Source organism: Molossus molossus, unplaced genomic scaffold (genome assembly GCF_014108415.1).
Source record: "Molossus molossus isolate mMolMol1 unplaced genomic scaffold, mMolMol1.p scaffold_m16_p_13, whole genome shotgun sequence".
In the NCBI taxonomy this organism is placed as follows: Eukaryota; Metazoa; Chordata; class Mammalia; order Chiroptera; family Molossidae; genus Molossus; species Molossus molossus.
Window position 1 is genome coordinate 11,795,087 of NW_023425348.1, and position 22,170 is coordinate 11,817,256.

Genomic DNA, 22,170 nt, shown 5'->3' on the forward strand with positions numbered 1-22,170 from the left:
TAAAAGCAGGTGCCGCTGACCAGCTTCTGAGTCTGACCCCTCTCCAAAAAGCCATGATACTACTGTGACCTTCAGTGTTCGTTGTGAGGGTTAAATAATGAACTTGGCGTGATTGTAGGTGTTCATTTATTTGTAGCTATTTATTTGCATTCTAATATAACTAATGTACCCAATTAAGAACATTATCTTGATATAGGGATTTAAGACAGAATTCAGAGAAATTATTGAATGCTAGAGAGGAAGGAAGAGGGAGAGAGATAGAAACATCAGTGAGAGAGAACATAGACTGGCTGCCTCCTGCATGCCCCCCACTGGGGATCGGGCCCACAACCTGGGCATGTGCCCTGACCGGGAATCAAACTGGCAACCTCCCGGTGCAGGGTCGACGCTCATCCCCTGAGCCACACCGGCTGGATGAATACTGGCATTTTTTTATAGTGCCTTTTGATGCACAAAATTTTTTAATTGTCATAAAGTCCAGTTTGTCTGTTTTTTGTTATCTATGCCTTGTAATGTCATAGCCAGTGTTAGGAAGATTTGTCCTGTGTGTTCTTGTGAGAGTTTTATAGTTTCAGGTCTTCCATTTAGGTCTTTGACTCATGTTGAGTTAACTGTAGTATGTGGTGTGAGGTAAGGGTCCGACTTCATTCTTTTGTGTGTGGATGCCGAGTTTTCCTAGCCCCTTGTTGCAAAGGCTGTCGTTTCCCCGTTGGATGGTCTGGCAGCCTTGCCAGAGTCATCTGACCGAGTACGTGGCGGTTTATTGCTGGGCCGTCTGTTCTGTGCCTTTCTGTCTTCATGCCGGAGCCCCACTGCATCGACCCCCTAGCTTTGTGTCAGCTTTGCAATCAAGTGTGCGTCCTCCAGCTTTGTTCTTTTTCGAGACTGTTTTGGCCATTCGGGGTCCCTTGAGATGCCACAGGAATTTCAGGATGGGTTTCTCTGTTTTTGCAAAAAATATCATTGGTATTTTGATAGGGATTGCATTGAATCTGTAGATTACTTTGGCTGCCACTGACATCTTAATATTAAGTCTTCTGATCCATGAACATGGGCTGTGGTTCCATTTTCTTTTCTTTTTTTAATCCTCATCCAAGGATATTTTTACATTTATCTTCAGACAGAGTGGGAGGGAGAGGGAGAGAGAAAAACATTGATGTGAGAGAGACACATCAATTGGTTGCCACCCACATGACCCCACCTGGGCCCGGGGACAAACCGCAACTGAGGTATGTGCCCTTGGCCTGAATTGAACCCAGGACTCTTTGGTCCGCAGGCCAACACTCTAACCGCTGAGCCAAACCAGCCAGGGCTGTTTCCATTTTCTTATGTCTTTTTAAAATTTCTTTCAGCTGTGTTACGTAGTTTTCATTGTACAAGTCTTTCACCTCCTTGATTAAGTTAAATCTTTTTTTTAATCCTCACCTGAGGATATTTTTCTATTTATCCTCAGAGAGGGAGAGGAAGAGAGAGAAACATCAACATGAGAGAGACACATCGACTGGTTGCCTCCTGCTCAACCTAGACCAGGGCCGGGGACGAACAGCAACCGAGGTATGTGCCCTTGGCCGGAATCAAACCTGCAACTCTTTGGTCTGTGGGCCGACGCTCTAACCGCTGAGCCAAACCGGCCAGGGCGATTAAGTTAAATCTTAAGTATTTTTCACTTTGTGATGCTGTTATAAATAGCATTGTTTTTGAAATTTCCTTTTCAGATGGTTTGTTATCCGTATGTAGAAATGCAGCTGATGTTTGTGTGTTGAGTTTATATCCTGCTACTTTACTGACTTTATTTATTCTAATAGTTATTTTATGGAATCTTTAAGGTTTTCAACATATAAGATAATATCAGCAAACAGATAATCTTGCTTCTTCCTTTCTAATTTGGGTACTTTTACCGATTTTTTATCCACTCGCCCCGTGTGGGAGTGAATACGAGGGGTGAAAGCGAGCACCCTGGCCTCGTCCGCGCCCTGGCCTCGTCTGCAGTCTTGGGGGGAGCGCGCTCAGTTTTTTACTGCTGAAGCTGATGTTTGCTGTGGGTTTTCATGTGTGGCCTGTGTTCGTGTTCTTTTCACTGACATTGCCAAGTAATACCCCATTATAGGCTGTACCCCACGTGTTTCACTCATGCGTCGACTGATGGACGTTTGGTTTCCCTACCTCTGCTGTGACGAGCAGCGTTGCCATGAATGTTCATGTACAAGTTTGTGTGGGCACATGGCCACCTCTCCCGGTGTGCACCTGCAACCGCGGTATGGCTGGGTCACGTGGTGACTGTCTGACTTTCTGAGCAACTGCCAAAGTGTTTTCCCAAAGTAGCTGCACCATTTGACATTTTCACCGACAACGTACGGCGGTTCCAGTGTCCACATCCTTGCCGACACTTGTTATTGTCTGTCTTTTTTATTACAGACATCTTAGTGAGTGTGACATGGTTTCTCGTTGTGGTTTTGTTAGACGTTTTTAAAGTTGGAAGTTTCGTCTGGCTGGTGTGGCTCAGTGGTTGAGCATCGACCCTGCACCAAGAGGCTGCGGGTTCGATGCCCGATCTCCATTGGGGGGCATACAGGAGGTGGCCAATCAATGCTCTCCTCTCATCAATGATTCTATCTCTCCTTCTCAGTTCTTCTGTCTCTAAAATCAATAAAGGAGAAAACAGAGAAAAAAAGAAGCAAGTCCTTTTAGAAAGCCTTCTCCAGTCTGCCAGCAGATTTATATAGATGGTTTTGTAAAATAAATGAGTGCTCGTTAATGCACAAGAGGAACGAGCAAAACAGCAGCTGTTGAGGGCGTCCCTGCACCTCCCCCCCCACAGCACCAAAGAGGGCGTCCCTGCACCTCCCCCCACAGCACCAAAGAGGGCGTCCCTGCACCTCCCCCCACAGCACCAAAGAGGGCGTCCCTGCACCTCCCCCCACAGCACCAAAGAGGGTGTCCCTGCACCTCCCCCCCCACAGCACCAAAGAGGGCGTCCCTGCACCTCCCCTCCCACAGCACCAAAGAGGGCGTCCCTGCACCTCCCCCCCACAGCACCAAAGAGCTCGTCCCTGCACCTCCCCCCCACAGCACCAAAGAGCATCCCTGCACCCCCCCCCACAGCACCAAAGAGGGCGTCCCTGCACCTCCCCTCCCACAGCACCAAAGAGGGCGTCCCTGCACCTCCCCCCCCACAGCACCAAAGAGGGCGTCCCTGCACCTCCCCCCCACAGCACCAAAGAGCTCGTCCCTGCACCTCCCCTCCGACAGCACCAAAAAGGCTCTGTGTTAGAGGGGTGCTCACATTACTTGTAAACTTTGGTGAGGTGCCCGTGTGGTGTGAGCTTGCAGACTCAGGTACCCCATTACCTGTGAAAAGGGGGAGCGCAGTTGAGTAACACAGTCTGAGATTCGGATTTGTCACACCAGCTTTGTGACCTCGAGTGTGAGATTTACGTTCTCTGAGCCCAGGTATACTTACCTGAGATGAAGCCTGTAACTCCTGTCCGCATGGTCACTGGGACCATAAAACGAAATAACACCTGTGACGTTTCTGTTCCATACAGAACATAGAAAATAGTCCCTAGTTTGGTAGCTTGCAGTTTTCACTTTACCACGTTTGTTTTCCATATTGGTAGATCTGTATCTGCATCATTTGATGAAAACGTGTTTTTGTTGCTTTTAGATAGAGAGAGGGAGAGACATCAGTAACTGCCTCCTGCACAGCCCCTCCTGGGATCGAGCCTGGCCCCCCGCTGCGTGGGCGATGCTCCAGCAGCTGAGCACCCTGGCCAGGGCGGCGCCGCATCACCGGAGTGCTGTCTGATGCGCGCCTGGCTGGTCTTCGCTCGTCAGCACCCGCAGTTCCTCCTGGCTGCGCTCCTCACGACCCGCCTTTGTCCTGCAGGTGTCAATGGGCTGAGGATGCTGGGGATTCTCCATGACGCGGTCGTGTTCCTGATTGAGCAGCTCTCGGGCGCCAAGCACTGCAGGAATTACAAATTCCGTTTTCACAAGCCAGAGGAGGCCAATGAACCGCCCCTGAACCCTCATGGCTCAGCCAGGGCTGAGGTCCACCTGAGGCAAGTGCCGTTCTTTCTGTATCCGGGCTGAGGTCCCCGTTTGTTACCTGATGATGTCGTCGTTCCCCGTGCGCGTCTGAGAGTTCCCGTGTGTGCTGGCCTTCGTGCTCACTGAGCCACTGCCCTAAACATACTCTCGTCCTCGGCTCCAGGAAGTCGGCGTTCGACATGTTTAATTTCCTGGCTTCCAAACATCGGCAGCCTCCTGAATACAACCCCCACGATGAGGAGGAGGAGGAAGTACAGCTGAAGTCGGCTCGGTGAGTCCCGAGTGGGCTGGGGTCATCCAGAGATGCTCTGCTCCAGCTCAGCCCTAGGGCGCGTCCGGCTCCACGCAGGTCCCGTCCTGGTCCCGTCCGAGGAGGCTGGTGCGGTTTGTGCTGGCGTAACGCGGGCTGGAGCAGGAGGAGGCTGTGGCAGAGGAGAGATTCCCAAACTAGACGATGTGTGTTTTCTTCTCTTTGACCGCAGTGTGCTCTGTCAGCTGCGCTGTGCCCCTGGGCCATGGTGGTCAAGTCCTGTGTGTGCTAAAATAGGCCTACTAGTGTAAGGTGCTTGCTGTGCTTGGCATTGAACAGAGGGAATCGTGCTGTCATATCCTCTAGGGGACTTCGGTCTAAGACTCAGAGCTGACTGGCTCCTGAACAGAGTCCACTAATTTCGTGCCTGTCTCTTCAGGAGGGCAACTAGTATGGACCTGCCAATGCCCATGCGTTTCCGGCATCTGAAGAAGACTTCCAAGGAGGCGGTCGGTGTCTACAGGTATGGCTGAGGTTCCAGAGGGAATTGTGGGAAGCTGAGGTTCTCCAGAGTCACCGTGGCCCCTGGGCTGCAGTGCCCTCCCCCAGGCCGTCCGTGCAGTCGTGTAGACAGTGTGCATTGAACCGGTGTCCTGGTCCTGCAGTGCCCGCAGCATGAGCTTCACCAGTACAGTGTTACAGTGTAGCTGCTCCCTGGGCCCTGCAGTTCCCGCAGCATCCTGTGTTACCAGTACAGTGTTACAGTGTAGCTGCTCCCCGGGCCCTGCAGTTCCCGCAGCATCCTGTGTTACCAGTACAGTGTTACAGTGTAGCTGCTTCCCGGGCCCTGCAGTTCCCGCAGCATCCTGTGTTACCAGTACAGTGTTACAGTGTAGCTGCTCCCTGGGCCCTGCAGTTCCCGCAGCATCCTGTGTTACCAGTACAGTGTTACAGTGTAGCTGCTTCCAGGGCCCTGCAGTTCCCGCAGCATCCTGTGTTACCAGTACAGTGTTACAGTGTAGCTGCTTCCAGGGCCCTGCAGTTCCTGCAGCGTGTGTTACCAGTACAGTGTTACAGTGTAGCTGCTTCCTGGGCCCTGCAGTTCCCGCAGCATCCTGTGTTACCAGTACAGTGTTACAGTGTAGCTGCTTCCAGGGCCCTGCAGTTCCTGCAGCGTGTGTTACCAGTACAGTGTTACAGTGTAGCTGCTTCCCGGGCCCTGCAGTTCCCGCAGCATCGTGTGTTACCAGTACAGTGTTACAGTGTAGCTGCTTCCAGTGGGCTACAAACGAGGAATTTTTCCCCCCAATTTTTATTAATTTATTTTTGTTATAGATGTTTTCCTTTTTTCCCTCTGGAAACCCTCCGCCCCATCCCCCCCCAACATTGTTGTCTATGTCCATGGTTATGTATACATGCATATAAGTTCTATGGTTCATCTCATCCATCCTCCCCACCCCCCTCCTCTGTCAGTCTGAACCATACTTCTCTCTATGTCTCTGGGTCTATTTTGTGCATCAGCCCACCTTGCTCATTATGTTCCACAAATAAGTGAGATTATGTGGTATTTGTCTTTCCCTGACTGGCTTAATTCGCTTAGCATAACGCTCTTCAGGTCCCTCCATGTCGTCTCAAAGGATAAGAGATGTTTCTTTCTTACAGCTGCATAGTACTCCACTGTGTACATGTACCACAGCTTTTTATCCACTTATCTACTGACAGACGACACTTGGGCTGTTTCCAGATCTTAGCGATTGTAAATAGTGCTGCTAAAACTGGAGGAATTTTTAATCCTTGTGCATTTGTTTGAAGAATTGATATACTCAAATCAGCTGGATCCAGATTCTTTCTTCTTTGTTTTACAAGTGTCTACCCCTCTTGGGGGACTAACAGACATGGGGATTTTATTCATTTATTATGTGTTCACACAGTTAACGTTATTGCAAAATGTGTGGCTGTTCTCTCGTCCATCTTCATGCCCTAGATCTCCCATCCACGGCCGGGGGCTTTTCTGTAAGAGGAACATTGACGCAGGGGAGATGGTGATCGAGTATGCCGGCAACGTCATCCGCTCCATCCAGACTGACAAGAGGGAGAAGTACTATGACAGCAAGGTGGGCCCCCGCCGTCGCTCTCCCATCCTGTTGTTTCATCGGAGGAGTGGCCGCCAACTAGAAATATCCCTAGATGAAAGAATAAAGAGTACACAGCCCTGGCCGATTTGGCTCAGCGGTTAGGGTGTCAGCCCGTAGACCAAAGAGTCTCGGGTTCGATTCCAGTCAAGGGCACGTACCTCGGTTGCAGTTCAGTCCCCAGCCCTGGTCCAGGTTGTGCGGGACGCAACCAGTTGATGTGTCTCTCACATCAATGTTTCTCTCCCCCCACCCCCACCCCCTTCCTCTTTTTCTAAAAATCCATTTTTTAAACATAGTATTTTATTGCTTCAAAGGCACTTTGTTTTAAACATTTTAACATCCTGTGGAATTTGTGGTGGGCCCAGTAGAAGTTCATAATCCACTCTAAGGGTTAGTATACAAAAGACTCTGAAAGTTTGTCTGCATAGATCTTGGCATCAGAAGCACATTAGCAACACAATTGTCAGGTTTCTTTCCTGCAGAGACGTTAGGAAACCAGTAGGCTACCCTGGCCGGGTGGCTTAGATGATTGGAGCGTCCAACGCACCAGAACATTGCAGGTTTTATCCCGGTTGGTCTGGGCATATGTGGGAGGCAACTGATCAATGTTTCTCTCTCTCTCTCTTTCTCTTTCTTCCCTCCCTTCCTTTCTCTCTAAAATCAATAAAAACATATCCTCGGGTGAACATTTTAAAAAAGAAAAATTAGCCCTGGCCGGTTTGGCTCAGCGGTTAGAGCGTCGGCCTGCGGTCCAGAGAGACCCAGGTTCAGCTCCCGCTAAGGGCATGTGCCTCGGTTGCAGTTCGTCTCCGGCCCTGGTTGGTTGTGTGGGTGGCAGCCACTCGATGTGTCCCTTCACGTCGATGTTTCTTTCTCTCCCTCTTACTCTCTCTCCCTCCCACTCTGTCTGAACAAAAAATGGGGAAATGTCCTCGGGTGAGGATGAGAAAGAAAAAGAAAAATTAAAAAAGGGAACCAGTAGTTCTAGTACCTATAATCTAGGAATTCATTGTGGAAGCGTCTTGAGAGTTGGGAGAAATCTGGAGATCTGACTAGAAGAATTCCCATTAGCAGCTGTAAGTCCCATGAGGAGAAGGTTGGGAAAGGCCCTCAAGCCTGAGCCGCGGTCAGTAACGGCCCCTCCGTTCTCCGCCGCGCAGGGCATCGGCTGCTACATGTTCCGCATCGATGACTCGGAGGTGGTGGACGCCACCATGCACGGGAACGCAGCCCGCTTCATCAACCACTCCTGCGAACCCAACTGCTACTCGCGCGTCATCAACATCGAGGGGCAGAAGCACATCGTCATCTTCGCCATGCGCAAGATCTACCGCGGGGAGGAGCTCACCTACGACTACAAGTTCCCCATCGAGGACGCGCGCAACAAGCTGCCCTGCACCTGCGGCGCCAAGAAGTGCCGCAAGTTCCTCAACTGAGGCTGCTGCCGGCACCCACGCGGCACCGAAGCCTTGCGGCGCAGTTCAGGATGGGGCACCCCTGTGTCCCTAGTCCCTGTGTGATCACAGTCCCGGGGAGAAGAGGTCTCGGAGGAAAGACCCGCTCTGCCTTCTGCGCGGGGCATCACAAAGGGGGAAGGGTCCCTGTGGACTTGCCTGGAAGGAGCAATGGGTTAGTTACATGGGGGGGTTGCCATCCTCGCCTGACCCCTCCCCCGCACAGTCAGCAAGGGTCAGGCAGAGCCCGAATTCGGGGTGGTGGGGAGACCCAGCGGTTTGCCAGTGGGCCCGGCCTGGGGCCATCTGTTGAACAACAGACGGTCTAGTGGTTTTCTCTCCCACTCCCCTCCCCCACCTGAGAATTCACTCTGGTGGGAAAGCAGGGTTCTGAGCACCTTGGTGTGAAAGGCTGCCTGGGGCTGTGGCAGTCACTCAGCAAACAGCAGCCTGTGGCTGTCAGCAGCCTTGTCTCAGCCAGTCCCCTGGACAGCCAGCGGAGCGGCTCCTCCCTTCTCCTCGCTCCTGTTCCCGTCCTTCCCCCACTGCGTTCCGCTCGTCCTGGGTGGTGGGAGCCAGTGACTCCCTGCTCGGGACTGTCCCTGTTGGCAGGTGTGTGCCCACGACCCCGTCCCTGAGCCTGTGAGCCCTCCCAGCGGGAAGTGGACAGGCGCCATCGGCCATGACCAGACAGTTAGGGATTTCCTTAAAGCTCGCTGAGGGCCTTGAAGAAGTAGGTGTGGCCTGGTGTGGACGAGGAAGCGATTATTGAAACGTTGGATCATGCCACAGCCAGAGTATCGTGACCAGGGTGACCTGGGCCCCTCCCAGGACATGTCACTTCATTTTCCCGTCGCTAAGACATAGGAAGACTTAATGTTTAAATGGTCAGTGTCCAGTCGAAGGCACAACACTAATCAGATTTCAAGGCCCAAAACTTGGGGGCTGGAGCGCCCGGCACTGAGGATTCTGCCACCTGCGCAGACGCACGGACAGAGCGATGAGACCTGCTGCCCGAGGGCCCAGGCGTGGTCGCAGCATCACACGTCCCGACAGTGTCCTGAACCCATTAAATTAAGTCATCGGATGTTACTCTGTTCTGTTTACAGTTTACTATTTAAGGTTTTATAAATGTAAATATATTTTGTATATTTTTCTATGAGAAGCACTTCGTAGGGACAAGCACTTATGACAAGGCTATTTTTTAAACCGCGGTATTATCCTAATTTAAAAGAAGATCGGTTTTAAATAATTTTTTATTTTCATAGGATGAAGGTAAAGAAAATATTCAGCTGTACACGCAAAGTCTGGTTTTTCCTGCCAACTTCCCCGGGAGGTGCACTTCCCGTAGCTCCATGTGTTTGTGCCCTGTTGACGTAGCAGTTCTGGGTTTGCTCTTTGACAATAAATGGAAAGGAAGGTCACCCACTCCACTGGGCCACTCCTCTTCTTTCCCGCACTGCGTCCTCCCGGCCCGCTCAGCGAGGGGCAGCGGGGCCCTCGCCCACAGCGCCCACGCCCGAGTTAGCGCCAGGGGGGCCCGGACATTCCCGTCGCGTCTGCCTCCCAGACCACCTCGGCCCTTCCCCTCTGCCCGTGAGTCCTCATCCTCCTCACCCGCCAGGCGCCTACAGGTCCGGCCCTGTGGGGCAGCCGCTGAAACCGAAGCACAGTTGGCCCCCGCGGACAAGCAGGCCGTGGAGGCCCGGGAGGCCCGGAGGCGGTGACCCGGGCCCCAGGTGGCGACCTCGGCCCCAGGAGCCCTGCCTCGGGAAGTCCGGCAAAGCAATACGCCCGGCCCAGCGCCCTCTGTTCAGGACTGTTCCCGGCTCTGCTGCTGTGCCTTCCGCCCCGGGCTCCTGCTCTTCTGTGACTTCAGGACTCTGTCTGGTGGCTCTGCTGGGACAGCGTCACTGTTCCCACTGCCGCGCAGGGAGCCCGGCACTGTGGCCAGGATGGCAGACAAGTGCCAGCAGGGGAAGCATGCAGACCTCACCTCCCTCCCCGCCCCTTTCCTTTGTTATTGCACTGTGTGAGGTTTGTTTATAAATCCTTGAGTTCCTTTTTTTTTTTTTTTTTTTTTTTAAGAAAAAACCTTAAGCTGCATTTGTTACTGAAATGATTAATGCACTGACGGGTCATGAATTCACCTTGAGAAAGACCCAAAGGCCAGTCTGGGGGTGGGGAAACAGCTAACCTAGTTCCTGCCCTGCTAGGCCCTGCTGTACTGTGAGCCCTCATTCTCTGTCCATCCCACACCCCGAGGCCGGGGAGAGCCACGCCTCTCCTGCCCGCTGCAGGGGGTCTGCCTTGCCTCTCTCTCCTCATGACCACAGAAACGAGAAAACCCCTCACGGCTCAGCCTCGAGTTCATTGCCAAACTCCAGCACACCTGCCAGCAACTTGGGGCCTGAGCGAAGGCAGACGCTGGGGCTGCTGCCTTCAAAACGCCTCTGAGCTTGATTTGAAAGTGAGCTAAGGAATCTGCACAAGAGGGCACGCCGAGGAACTGTGGTGGGCCATCCCTAAGACACCCCAAGGGGCACCCAGATTCCTGCGGAGTCCTGGGCTCAGACCTGGTCAGTTCTCAGTGAGAGAGCCAGCTCCCTACAGCTTTGCTGCTAGAACCTGTTGTGGCTGCATTTCCCAGTGGCCAGTGACAGCTGTGTGAGCAGAAGAGCTGCATGGCGCTGACCCTTTGGCCTGTCACTGTCCACCACCTCCAGCACAACCCCTCCCGTTTCTAGACCAATCGTGAGCTAAGGGGGGACCCTGGCAGCTATGTCCTCGACCAGACCCCTTTGCCTGGATCCAGTCTTCCCTCCGCTTGCCTGTCAGCCCCCGGCCAATGCAGTGAGCACCATGCAGCTCCCTTGATTTCCAAAAAACAGAATCAAAAATAAAAAAACCTTTTAATGAATGTATCTTTCTAAAGGACTGAGGTTCAATCAAATATCCGAAAATACTAAAGGTCAAAACCTTGTCAGATGATAACTTTTAAGTTGGATTTGGGATATTTTAACTAGAAATCAATGTTTCTTTTTTTAAGGAAAAGCGGGTCATTGCAAAGGGCTGGGTGTAATTGTGTTTCATTTCCTTCATTTTAAAGCAATACAAGGTTACCGAGCAGATGGTTTTATGCTGAGTCATGAATACCAGTCAAGTTTCACACTCGGAAAACTCGCAACTCCTATGTTTTGGTTTTCAACTAAGTATAAATATGATATATATAGGAACTAATATAGTAATGCACCATGTAACAGCCTAGTTCAGTCCATGGCTTTTAATTCTCTTAACACTATAGATAAGGATTGTGTTACAGTTGCCAGTGTTGGCAGGAAAATGTCAGTCTGGCCCTTCTCTGATCCTGCGATCCGGGGCGAAACCCAAACCCCCAAACCGCAAAGGGATGGCAGACAGCCCCTTCCCGGGATCAGAAAGATGCAGAGATGGTGTCACCTGGGTGGTTTCTGCCAGTGAGTGTTGCCGGGCAGTACCTGTGCTCCTTGTTCTATTTTCGGTTATGAATGTTGGGGTTACCACCTGCATTTAGGGGAAATTGTGTTCTGTGCTTTCCTGGTATCTTGTTCCGAGGTACTCTAGTTCTGTCTTTCAACCAAGAAAATAGACTTGTGGTGTTTCTTTTATTGAACTTTTAACAGTCTCTTTAGTAAATACAGGTAGTTGAATAATTGTTTCAAAAGCTCAACAGATGACAAGCTTTTCTAGAAATAAGACATTTCTTGACAACTTTATCATGTATAACAGATCTTTTGTTTTTTGTTTTTTTCTTCTTCCTTGTGTTCTTCCAAGCTTCTGGTTAGAGAAAAAGAGAAAAAAAAAAAGGAAAAAAATGTGTCTAAAGCCCATCAGTGTTAACTCCCTGTGACAGGGAAGAAGGAAAATAACTTTAATAGTTCAAAAATAATAATGCTGAAAGCGCTCTGCGAAAGACTGAATGTAAAAGTAAAAAGTGTACATAGTTGTAAAAAAAAAAAGGAGTTTTTAAACATGTTTATTTTCTATGCACTTTTTTTTATTTAAGTGATAGTTTAATTAATAAACATGTCAAGTTTATTGCTGCACCTGTGGAGATTTCTTTTGGCTTTGGCTGGGGCGGAGAACTGGGGGAGGGGTGGAGAACGGGGGGAGGGGCACAGCACCTTAAACGCCCTTTCTTTTAAGGTGGAATCGTTCAATCATTCCTCCTGCCTTCCACACTGGCTCTCAGCAGTATTTTCTTTCCTTATCAATGATGTACACTCAGGACCTCGTCCTGCGTTTGAAGAAGGGCTCAAGACAGCAGAAATCATCCCTTGACCGCCACATGCGCCTCCTTTATCCGTGGGGGACCAACCACTGGCTCCTAGTGAGTTCCTCCCATCTGAATACAAGAAAGCTTTTAGTGTTTGGTTAACCCTCACCTAAGGATATTCTATCCATTGCTGTTTAGAGAGAGTGGAAGGAAGCTGGGGGAGAGGAAAAAAGACCTCAGTTGGTTGCCGCCAAGCCCGGACCTCGACCCCCTGGTGGTGGGCTGACACTCTAACAACAGCCAGGTCCGACCCCCTGGTGGTGGGCTGACACTCTAACAACAGCCAGGCCCCGGCTGAACGCACAAGCGTTTCAGGGGGGACCTGGACAGCGCCGGCTCTTTGCTCCGCTCCACCTTAAGGCTGAGGTCTGACTTATTTACTGTTTCTCCTAGGACTGGGGTGCCGGTGGGGAGGCGGTTGAGAAATCCCTGTAGATGTTCTGCCAAGCCAGGGTCACAACCCATGGCCAAAGGAGGCCCAAGGTCCAAGTTTGCACTCCAACCAAAAGAATGAGAGACGCCCCTCTTCATGGGGGATGGTTCTCAAACAACCTCCCTGGAATGATCAACAGCTGCAAAGCTCAGCCCCCACCCACTGCTTCTTCCTCCCGCTCTCAGCCTCGGTCCCCTTTTTGGACTTTCCCGGTTCAGCACCATGGGGACTCTAAACGACCAGGCAGTGTTACAAGCCATCTTCAACCCTGACACCCCATTTGGAAACGTCGTTGGGTTGGACCTGGGAGAGGAAGCTGAAGATGAAGAAGTAGATGAAGGTGAGTATTTAACCTGAGAAGAGAGCTCTCCACATCGGCTGAGCTGCCCCGCCTTCCCGGGGAGGTGGTCTGACAGCGCCCCTTGTTGGCCCCCCACCCACCGGCGGGATGGAGAGTGAGGTCAAGGTTGGCTGATCCTCAGCGCACTGATGCAGGCTTGGAGAGTCACTGGAGAGGAGAGGGCTGGGGTTTGCCGTCCTTCAGCGCTCACACCTCTGAACTGACTTCGGCCCTTAGTGCTCCCCAGGATCCAAGCCTAACTGTGTTGGGGGGTAGGAGGATGACATGAAACTCTCACATCATTGTCCTAACAGAGTACATCACCCCACAAAGAACGGGCAGAGCCCCGGCGGGGCAGGGCCCGGCGAAGGGCTCCAACCTCAGCAAGCCCTCGGGGTCACATACCGGCCAAGCGCCCAGCCGAGCCTCCCACAGCGTGTGCTTGGCTTTTCCATCGGTCCCCGTGGAGACCGGTTCTCCACCAGGAGTTTTTGATGTCCTTCGTTTCTAAGGGGGCGGAAACGCCCAGGGCTACATGGGAGGGCTGTTCATGACCTGGGTTTGTCATGGTGGCCTCTGTGTCGGAGGCAGCATGGAACCCCATGGGGACGGGCTAAGGGCGTCTGACTCCTGGGACCCACCCCCCAGCCCGGAAAGTTCTGGCTCAGGCTCCCAAAGCCTGGGGTGGCTTTTGCTTCTCGCCCCCGATCGCACACCTGTGCTCCCTGCGCCCTCCCTCCGGCCCAGGTGGAACTTTCCCTCAAGCCCAGCTGGAGCAGTGCAAGGCCCTGGAGCTGCAGGGGGTGAGAGCGGCTGAGGCTGGTAACCTGGGCACCGCCCTGGAGAGGCTCGGCCGGGCCATCCAGCTGCTGCCAGAGAGGGCTTCGGCCTACAACAACCGAGCCCAGGCCCGGCGGCTCCAGGGAGACGTGGCAGGTGAGGGGAGGTGACCTGGGGCCCCTGCAGAGATGAAGTGGTTGTGGGGCTGCGGTGTGGGGGTGAGGAGTCGTTAACTCTCCCTGGAATCTGTTCTTACCTTTAAGAGATACACTGTGGGCCCTGCTAATCTCTTGGGGGCTATTGTGGAAGTCAGAATAGACTGCATTTCATTTATTTATTTAACATTTAATGAGACTCTGCTATGGTAATAGTGGGCCAGGAGCTGAGGACACAAAGATTAAAGATGCAGCAACTCCTATGTGCCAGCTAATTTAACCCTCACAGCACCCCCGAAGGCATGTGCTGCTGTTATCCCCAGTTCACAGATGAAGCATGGGGGTTGGGCAGCCTGCTCCTCGTGCAGTTGAGCTGCGGCAGAGCTGGGATGCGAACCAGGTGTCAGGACTCCGGAGTGATAGCTGGCAGTCTGGGGGATAGGACAGACGTCATCAGGATCCCACCGTAACAGGTGGGAAGGGATCTGCTTCTGAAGGGTGGGTTTTGGAGGAGGAGGAGTTAGCTGGGTGGAGGGAGGAAGGAGAAGGCACAGACCAGAGGTCCACAAGGCACGGAAGGAAGGTATAGGAACTTCGGATCTCCAGGCTGGTAGAAGGACCCGGTAGGGCCTGGAGATAAACAGGAATCACCGGAGGGTTTTAACTGGGCAGTGACTGGATCAAACCTGCGGCATTCAGGTAGCTCCAGCTGGAGTGGGGACGGCGGGGCAGAGGGGCCTCGCTAGGAACTGGAGAGCAGTGGTGTAAACCACAGAGGTCTAGCGACTGCTAAGAGTCTTGGTGGGGAACATGCTTCTGGGACCAGCAAAGCCAGGCTGGGGAGTTGAAGGCTTTTCCAGGCTTGTCTGCCACCTGGCTCTGGCCGGGCCGGGCCAGGCCGTAAGGGTCCTGGAGACAGACTGCAGACCAAAACCCCAGAAGGGATGGGGCAGTTCCCCTGGAGGTGGCTTTCCAGTCCTCCAGAGCAGCTCCTCGCGGGACACCAAGAGCTGCTGTCCCCCGCGAGCCTCTCAGAGGTCCCGGTACAGGTCGGTGGGAGCAGAGCCCTTGTTAGATTCCAGGGATCAAAACAGAGACAGAAGGCAGCTCAGCCTTGCTCTAGGGTGACAAGCTCCCCGGCCACCCTGGAGGCTCTTTAGACGACGGAGAACAAGAGTGAAATGAAAAAACATAGAAAAAATGCAGCACAGTGGCCCCCACAGCAGATACCGGCAGGCTTCGGGGGGCTGACTTCAGATGTCTAAACCCTCATTTTACAGGGACAATAACAATAAAAATGGGGCGGGCCAGCTCTCGCCCCAAGACCTGCAAAAAAAAAAAATCAGATACAAAATGATGAAGATTATGGACATAGAGAATGAGGAGAGGTGGTCAGTGGAGAACACAGGTGACCGGAACTGATTTAAAAACCACGAAGGAGCCTGGCCTGGTGGCTCCGTGGATGGAGCACCCCCCCCCCCCCCAGCTCCGGAATGCCCGGGTCCCGCTCAATCCTGGTAGGGGGCGTGCAGGAGGCAGCTGATGGCACATTGATGTTTTTTCCTCTGTCCCTCTCCCTAAATTTCTATTTTTTTATTTTTTTATTTTTTTTTATCCTCGCCGGAGGACACTTTTCCATTTTTTTTTGTTCAGGTAGAGTGGGAGGGAGAGAGAGGAACAGAGAGAGAGAGAGAGAAACATCGATGCGAAAGGAACACATCGAGTGGCTGCCACCCGCACAACCAACCAGGGCCGGGGACAAACTGCAACCGAGGTACATGCCCTTAGCAGGAACCGAACCCGGGTCTCTCAGGACCGCAGGCCGACGCTTTAACCGCTGAACCAAACCGGCCAGGGCTAAATTTCTATATTTAAAAAAAAAAAAAGGCACTAAGGAAGGAGAACCCTTCCTCACTTTAAAAAAAAAAAAAAATCACACAATGGAAAAGAGAGAAAAGTCTTCCAAATGGGAAGTCAGAGAAATGGACCTGACTGTATTTGTAAGAAACAGTCGTCAGTACGTATAATTATTTGGGGCGCTGGGATCGGTCACCTGGCACGGGACAGAGGGGTAACAGCGCACGAGCGGGATGAGTTGCCCGCTACGAGCCAGCAAGGGGCCGGGACCCTGAACAGGGACTCTGCCCCCGGCAACTCCCAGGCCCGGTGGGACGGCGGGGCCCTGGCGCCGGGCTGTGCGGCCTTGCGCCCCGGCCTTCGGGGGGCGGGGCAGCAGGGCGCGGGGGTCCGCTGAGCCCCGCCTGAGCCGGCCTGCCGTCCGCAGGGGCGCTGGAGGACCTGGAGCGCGCCGTGGCGCTGAGCGGCGGCCGGGGCCGCGTGGCCCGCCAGGCCTTCGTGCAGCGCGGGCTGCTGGCGCGGCTGCAGGGCCGGGACGACGACGCCCGCGGAGACTTCGAGCGGGCGGCGCGGCTGGGCAGCCCGTTCGCGCGGCGCCAGCTGGTGCTGCTGAACCCGTACGCCGCGCTGTGCAACCGCATGCTGGCCGGGGTGCTGGGGCAGCTGCGCCGCCCTCGCGACGGGTGCTGAGCGCCCGCCCAGGGGCGCCTGGGCCCCGAAGCAATAAAGCTGCGCTCGCCCGACTCCCGCCTCTTTCTGCGCCGCTGGGGTCCGGGCCGGGGAGCGGGAGGCGGCTGAGCTTCAGGGACCGGCGGGCGGGCGGGCAGGTGCCTCGGAGCCCCCGGGAGGACCGGCGGGCGGGCGGGCAGGTGCCTCGGAGCCCCCGGGAGGACCGACGGGCGGGCAGGAGCCCCGGAGCCCCCGGGAGGACCGGCGGGCGGGCGGGCAGGAGCCCCGGAGCCCCCGGGAGGACTGGCGGGCGGGCAGGAGCCTCGGAGCCTCGGAGCCCCCGGGAGGACCGACGGGCGGGCAGGAGCCCCGGAGCCTCGGAGCCCCCGGGAGGACCGACGGGCGGGCAGGAGCCCCGGAGCCTCGGAGCCCCCGGGAGGACCGACGGGCGGGCAGGAGCCCCGGAGCCTCGGAGCCCCCGGGAGGACCGACGGGCGGGCAGGAGCCTCGGAGCCTCGGAGCCCCCGGGAGGACCGACGGGCGGGCAGGAGCCTCGGAGCCTCGGAGCCCCCGGGAGGACCGACGGGCGGGCAGGAGCCCCGGAGCCCCCGGGAGGACCGGCGGGCGGGCAGGAGCCTCGGACCCCCCGGGAGGACCGGCGGGTGGGCGGGCAGGAGCCCCGGAGCCCCCGGGAGGACCGGCGGGCGGGCAGGAGCCCCGGAGCCCCCGGGAGGACAGCGCAGGCAGGTGTCGCGGAGCCTCGGAGCCGGCGGGAGGACCGCATTGGCCCAGGGGTGGCACCGCCCTGCAGCCTGCGCGCGTCACTGTCACTCCCGCGGTGCGCTGGGCTGCGCTCGGGCAGACGGCGAGGTGAGCGCCGGGAGGCGGCCTGGGGGTCCCTGGCGCCCCAGTCCGCAGGATCCCCTCCCCTCAGCCCGCCTCCGCCACCGGAAGGATGGGAAAGGGGGCTACGACCAGAGGTGGGGGTGGGGCGAGAGCGAGCGCCGGGCGGCCCTGGGGGAGGGGCGCGTGTCCGAGCGCCTGCGTGGGCGCCTGGGCCGCTGCGGGGCTGGGGCCCTTTGGCCCTCGCAGCGGCGAGTCGGTTCGGGCCCCAGGCCTTGCGTCCTTGCTTTCACCTTGTGGGCGGATGCTGCGTCCGCGCATGTTTATTTTTGCTCCTGGAGAGTTCCTACCTGGAGGAATTACTCAATTGGCCTCATCTCCCCTGGCTAAGGTCGGGGCCGCCCCCTCCTCTTGGCAGCCAGGCCGGGGCCGCCATGGCGCTGCCCCCGGGCCCAGCTACCCTCCCGCACCTACTGCTGCTCCTGCCAGCCCTTCTGAGCTCAGGTACCCCCTCTTCAGGCCTCGCTCGGCACTTCTGGGGTCCTGTCTTCTCTCCCCTCCCTGCCTGCTCCTCGGTTTGGGGACCCCTTCAGTCCCTGGGCACAGAGCTGCGTTTGCCCTGACCCACCCACCCAGGATGCGGCCAGTCCCCGGTGAGAGAACCCGGTGCAGAGCCGGCCAGCCCTGCCCAGAACGCCCTGTCGTGTTCCAGGTCGGGGGGAGTTGGCACCACAAATCGATGGCCAGGCCTGGGCTGAGCTGGCACTTCGGGAGAATGAACGCCGCCCCTTCACCTGCCACGTGGCCAGGGGGTCTGGCACCCCCCGACTGGCCTGGTACCTGGATGGACAGCTGCAGCAGGCCGGCACCTCGAGACTGGTGCGTGTGGGCGGGGAGGCCTTCGCTGGGGGCACCTTCACTGTCACTGCCCAGCGGTCCCAGCGTGAGCTCAACTGCTCCCTGCAGGACCGGCGCAGTGGCCAGGCAGCCAATGCCTCTGTCATCCTCAATGTGCAATGTGAGTGTCCCTGAGGTGGGCAGGGAGAGGGGTGCTCTGCCCAGGGACCCCCAGCAGCTCAGCACCTGGTCTGATAGGTCATTTAACAAACGTGTAAGCACTTTGCACATATTCGCCAAGGCAGCCTCACCATGGGAATTCCTGCTGCTATCCCCACCTGACAAACGAGGAAACAGCTCCACCCGTGTGGCTCAAGGGTTGAGCATGGATCCTGCACCAAGAGGTTGCGGGTTCCATTCCCAGTCGGGGCACATGCCCAGGTTGTGGGCCGATTCCCAGCAGGTGGCATCAGGAGGCTGCCAGTCGATGTTCTTTCATCGATGTTTCTGTCTCTCTCTCCCTCTCACTTCCTGTATAAATTTTAAAAAACAAACAAAAACAAATGAGAAAACAGGCACAGAGAAGCTAAGCAATCTGACCGAGGCTGCAGAGCTGGTAAGTAGCCAGCATTCGGATCCGGACATTTTGGTTCTAGTGTTTATACTCTTTTTTTGTTTGTTTTTTATCCTCACCCGAGGACATTTTTGCATTTATTCTCAGAGCGGGAGGGAGAGAGAGAGAGAGAGAAACATCGATGTGATAGAGACACATCAACTGGCTGCCACCCACACGACCCCAACCAGGGCCAGGCACAAACTGCAACCAAGGTACGTGCCCTTAGCGGGAACCGAACCCAGGACTCTCCGGTCTGACGCTCTAACCACTGAGAAAAACCGGCCAGAGCTAGTGTTTATACTCTTGATCACTGCCGATTGCTGCCTCTCAGGTGGAAATAGCCATCGTATCTCCCAGTGTCCCCTTGCGGAGAGGTCCCTCGGGTTGGGGACGAGCGGGCAAGGACTGTGGTGAGACCTACTGGCCTCTGCTTTGCAGTTAAGCCGGAGATTGCCCAGGTTGGGGCCAGGTACCCGGAAGGTCAGGACCAGGGCCTCCTGGTGGTTCTTTTTGCCCTGGTGCGTGCCAACCCACCTGCCAATGTGACTTGGATCGACCAGGATGGGCCGGTGACTGTCAACACCTCAGACTTCCTGGTGCTGGACGCCCAGAATTACCCCTGGCTCACCAACCACACTGTCCAGCTGCGGCTTCGCAGCCTGGCACACAACCTGTCTGTGGTGGCCACCAACGACATAGGTGTCACCAGCGCCTCGCTCCCAGCCCCAGGTGAGCGTGGACTCGGCAGAAACGGGAGGACGTGTTACCCTTTGCATGAGGCTGAGATGAGCTGTCCCAGCCGCCTTGGGCGAGGAGGACGGAGTAGCACCTGTGGCATCTCAGAGTTGGGGGCCCTGCCCACTTGGAACCTAACCAAAGGACTCCTGCAGGACTCCTGGCCACTCAGGTGGAGGTGCCGCTGCTGGGCATCATTGTGGCAGGAGGACTATCCCTGGGCACCCTGGTGGCGTTCAGCACCTTAGTGGCCTGCCTGGTCTGCAGGAAAGAGAAGACCAAAGGTAGGGCCACGGTGGGGGTGGGGCGGAGGGCAGAGGGTGGCTGAGGGGTGGAAATGAGGTCATGGTGAGCAGCAGGGCAGAACCTAGGGCTGTGCGGAGCAAGTCACTTCTGACAGGTGGAGGCAGGTGTCTCCGGCTGTGGCCTGGGTAATCCCTGCATCCCAGGGGGCAGGCAGAGCGAGGCCAGGGCATTGGAGAGAGCCCTTGCCTGCCTGGGGGTCCTGGGTCTGAAGGGGCAGGGGCCAGGGCCGGTGGGCACACTGAGAACTGGTGGTTTCCTCCTCAGGCCCCTCCCGGCGCCCGTCTCTGCTCTCTAGGTAACCCCCTGGGCTGGCTGGGCGGGCGGGCGGGCGGAACGGCGGTGCAGCATGGGGACGGGTTCTACAGCTGGTTCCGAACCGGCCCCAAAGCAGGAGCCTGCCTGCCTGCCTGCCTGCCGGGCCAGGGCGCATCCTAGGCTCTGTGTGTGCATGTGTGCGTGTGTGTGTGTATGTGTGTGTGTGTCCCGCAGTGACTCCAACAACCTGAAGCTCAACAACGTGCGCCTGCCACGGGAGAACATGTCCCTCCCGTCCAACCTGCAGCTCAACGACCTCACTCCAGATTCCAGAGGTACGTCCAGGACCCTCTACTCCCCCCTGTTCTGTCTTCAGAGGTGCTTCTGAGAAAAAGAGAGCCCTGGCCAGTTTGGCTCAGCGGTTAGAGCGTCCGCCTGCGGTGCGGAGAGACCCGGGTTCGGTTCCCGCTAAGGGCATGTACCTCGGTTGCAGTTTGTCCCCGGCCCTGGTTGGTCGTGCGGGTGGCAGCCACTCGATGTGTCCCTTCACGTCGATGTTTCTCTCTCTCTCTCCTTTCCTCTCTCTCCCTCCCACTCTATCTGTACAAAAAATGGAAAAAATGTCCTCGGGTGAGGATTAAAAAACAAAAAAAGAAAAAGAGAGACCTTGGCACTTGGAAGGGCGAGGCCCACCTGGCCCACTCCCAGCCCTGGCACCACCTCTCTGTCACCAGCAGGGAAACCAGCGGACCGGCAGCTGGCTGGGACCAACAGCCATCCGGAACTTCTGGGTGCAGAGCCCGGGGGCCTCCTCACCAGCCGAGGTACCCTCCTCCTCCACTGCCCCGCCCTGTGCTGATGCCTCGGAGTCCCCAGGGGTCGGGGTCTGCTGACCTCCAAGGACGAGGGTCACGAGCTTCCTGGGCATCTCTGCCCGGCAGGGTTCATCCGCCTCCCCATGCTGAGCTACATCTACCGGGTGTCCAGCGTGAGCAGCGATGAGATCTGGCTCTGAGCGCAGGGCGAGCGGAGGGTGCCGCGGCCTCCGGGAACCCCCGCTCCTCCGAGGTGCCCTCTGCCCGGCCACCAGTGAGAAGATGCCACTTCCTCTTTTGCTGGCATCCCGGCCAGGGTGCCCTCTCTGTCATCCACACGGTGGTTTCACTGGGATCTGACCCTGAGGGGCACAGGCATCCTTGGCAAAGCTGCCAGCTGGACCCAGGCCCGTGTTCTGACTCGGGGTAGGGCCTGCACGGGTGCCCGTGCCCGGGCGGGTGGCGCTCTGCCCGTGTTCCGATGCCGTCCGGCGCCTGTGAGTGGCGTGGCCCTGCTGACAGCCTGCCCTGCCCTCACGCGGGTGCCCCTCAGCACCCCGGGCACAGCAAGCACGGGGCTGCCGGTGTGGGACGGGAAGGCCCTGCCCGTCTGGAATGGCCTCCCCGCTGTGCAGCTTTGCTCCCTCAGGGAACACGTAGGACCCTGCTCACCTGAGAAACACGATGCCCTTTGCACAGGAACCGATGGCCTGGGGCATCGGCCGAGCACAAACTAGCCCCTTCTGCTTTATACCGCTGCACCTCTCTCCCCACCGTCTGGGGCATCGCAGGTTGGCTTTTTCCAGTTCTTCCCTGGGCACTAGACTTCCCCCTGGGCCTCTGGGGTGAAGGCCTGGTGTTCGCACAGAGCAGGAGGGACGCAGGTGGGCATCCAGGACAGCTGGTGGCTATGCAGCTTTTTCTTCCGATGTCAGCACTTTAAGCACAGCCCTGCGGAGGGGCGGGTGCAGGTCCCAGGCTCAGGGGCTTCCCCCGTCCGGCCTTCCTGTGATCCACTGAAGCACACTGAGGGGGAGCTGATGGCTTCCCTGTGACATGTCCCCCGAAGGGACCTCCGCTCTGCCCAGCCCCCGATGGCCCAGCAGCAGGAAGCCGTTCCTCCCATCCTACCCTCTGTTCAGGCGGCGGTCCTAGTGGCACGTGATCCGACAGGGCTGGCCGCTTTCGGGGGACATGGAGAAGGAGGGCGCTACATGCTCCCGAAGCGGCCGAAGGACACTTCACAGAGCAACATGGAGATGACCTCAGACTAAGGCAGGGCAGAGTATATTCTCCCTTGTTACCTTGCTTTGTGACCTTTCTCA

General features: G+C 56.2%; 3 protein-coding genes across 4 annotated transcripts in view; all 3 read left to right on the plus strand.

The window, feature by feature from the left end:
• KMT2A (lysine methyltransferase 2A) overlaps positions 1-9,967 on the plus strand; it is an 83,408-nt gene extending 73,441 nt beyond the window's left edge. Inside the window, exons 32-36 of the mRNA XM_036260227.1 lie at positions 3,887-4,061; positions 4,214-4,321; positions 4,740-4,823; positions 6,285-6,414; positions 7,596-9,967. Of these exons, the coding sequence (XP_036116120.1) occupies positions 3,887-4,061; positions 4,214-4,321; positions 4,740-4,823; positions 6,285-6,414; positions 7,596-7,871 (773 nt within the window). The 3' untranslated portion in view covers positions 7,872-9,967. The remainder of the gene's footprint in view (positions 1-3,886; positions 4,062-4,213; positions 4,322-4,739; positions 4,824-6,284; positions 6,415-7,595) is intronic.
• A 2,674-nt stretch (positions 9,968-12,641) lies between these two features.
• Positions 12,642-16,459, plus strand: TTC36 (tetratricopeptide repeat domain 36). The gene is made up of 3 exons (XM_036258251.1): positions 12,642-12,977; positions 13,725-13,913; positions 16,197-16,459. Exons 1-3 carry the CDS (start codon positions 12,860-12,862, stop codon positions 16,457-16,459), a joined length of 570 nt encoding a protein of 189 aa, XP_036114144.1. The 5' UTR covers positions 12,642-12,859.
• Positions 16,460-17,679: 1,220 nt separating this feature from the next.
• On the plus strand, positions 17,680-21,170 carry TMEM25 (transmembrane protein 25). 2 transcript variants are annotated; one of them, XM_036258755.1, is made up of 8 exons: positions 17,680-17,785; positions 17,994-18,299; positions 19,173-19,463; positions 19,625-19,753; positions 20,040-20,070; positions 20,265-20,365; positions 20,765-20,854; positions 20,972-21,170. In XM_036258755.1, the coding sequence occupies exons 1-8, from the start codon at positions 17,716-17,718 to the stop codon at positions 21,043-21,045; spliced, it is 1,092 nt and encodes a 363-aa protein (XP_036114648.1). In that variant the 5' UTR covers positions 17,680-17,715; the 3' UTR covers positions 21,046-21,170. The 2 variants fall into 2 exon arrangements, with proteins under 2 accessions (XP_036114648.1, XP_036114649.1); XM_036258756.1 differs by having other exon boundaries at positions 20,768-20,854.
• Positions 21,171-22,170: the final 1,000 nt, after the last annotated feature.

Bases quoted from the DNA above. Each gene is read 5' to 3' on its own strand.
- TTC36 (XM_036258251.1), top strand. From the start codon at position 12,860: ATGGGGACTCTAAACGACCAGGCAGTGTTACAAGCCATCTTCAACCCT. The intron at 12,978-13,724 runs GTGAGTATTTAA...CCTCCGGCCCAG, and splicing joins AGATGAAGAAGTAGATGAAG to GTGGAACTTTCCCTCAAGCC. The intron at 13,914-16,196 runs GTGAGGGGAGGT...TGCCGTCCGCAG, and splicing joins GCTCCAGGGAGACGTGGCAG to GGGCGCTGGAGGACCTGGAG.
- TMEM25 (XM_036258755.1), top strand. From the start codon at position 17,716: ATGGCGCTGCCCCCGGGCCCAGCTACCCTCCCGCACCTACTGCTGCTC. The intron at 18,300-19,172 runs GTGAGTGTCCCT...TCTGCTTTGCAG, and splicing joins TGTCATCCTCAATGTGCAAT to TTAAGCCGGAGATTGCCCAG. The intron at 20,366-20,764 runs GTACGTCCAGGA...CTCTGTCACCAG, and splicing joins CCTCACTCCAGATTCCAGAG to CAGGGAAACCAGCGGACCGG.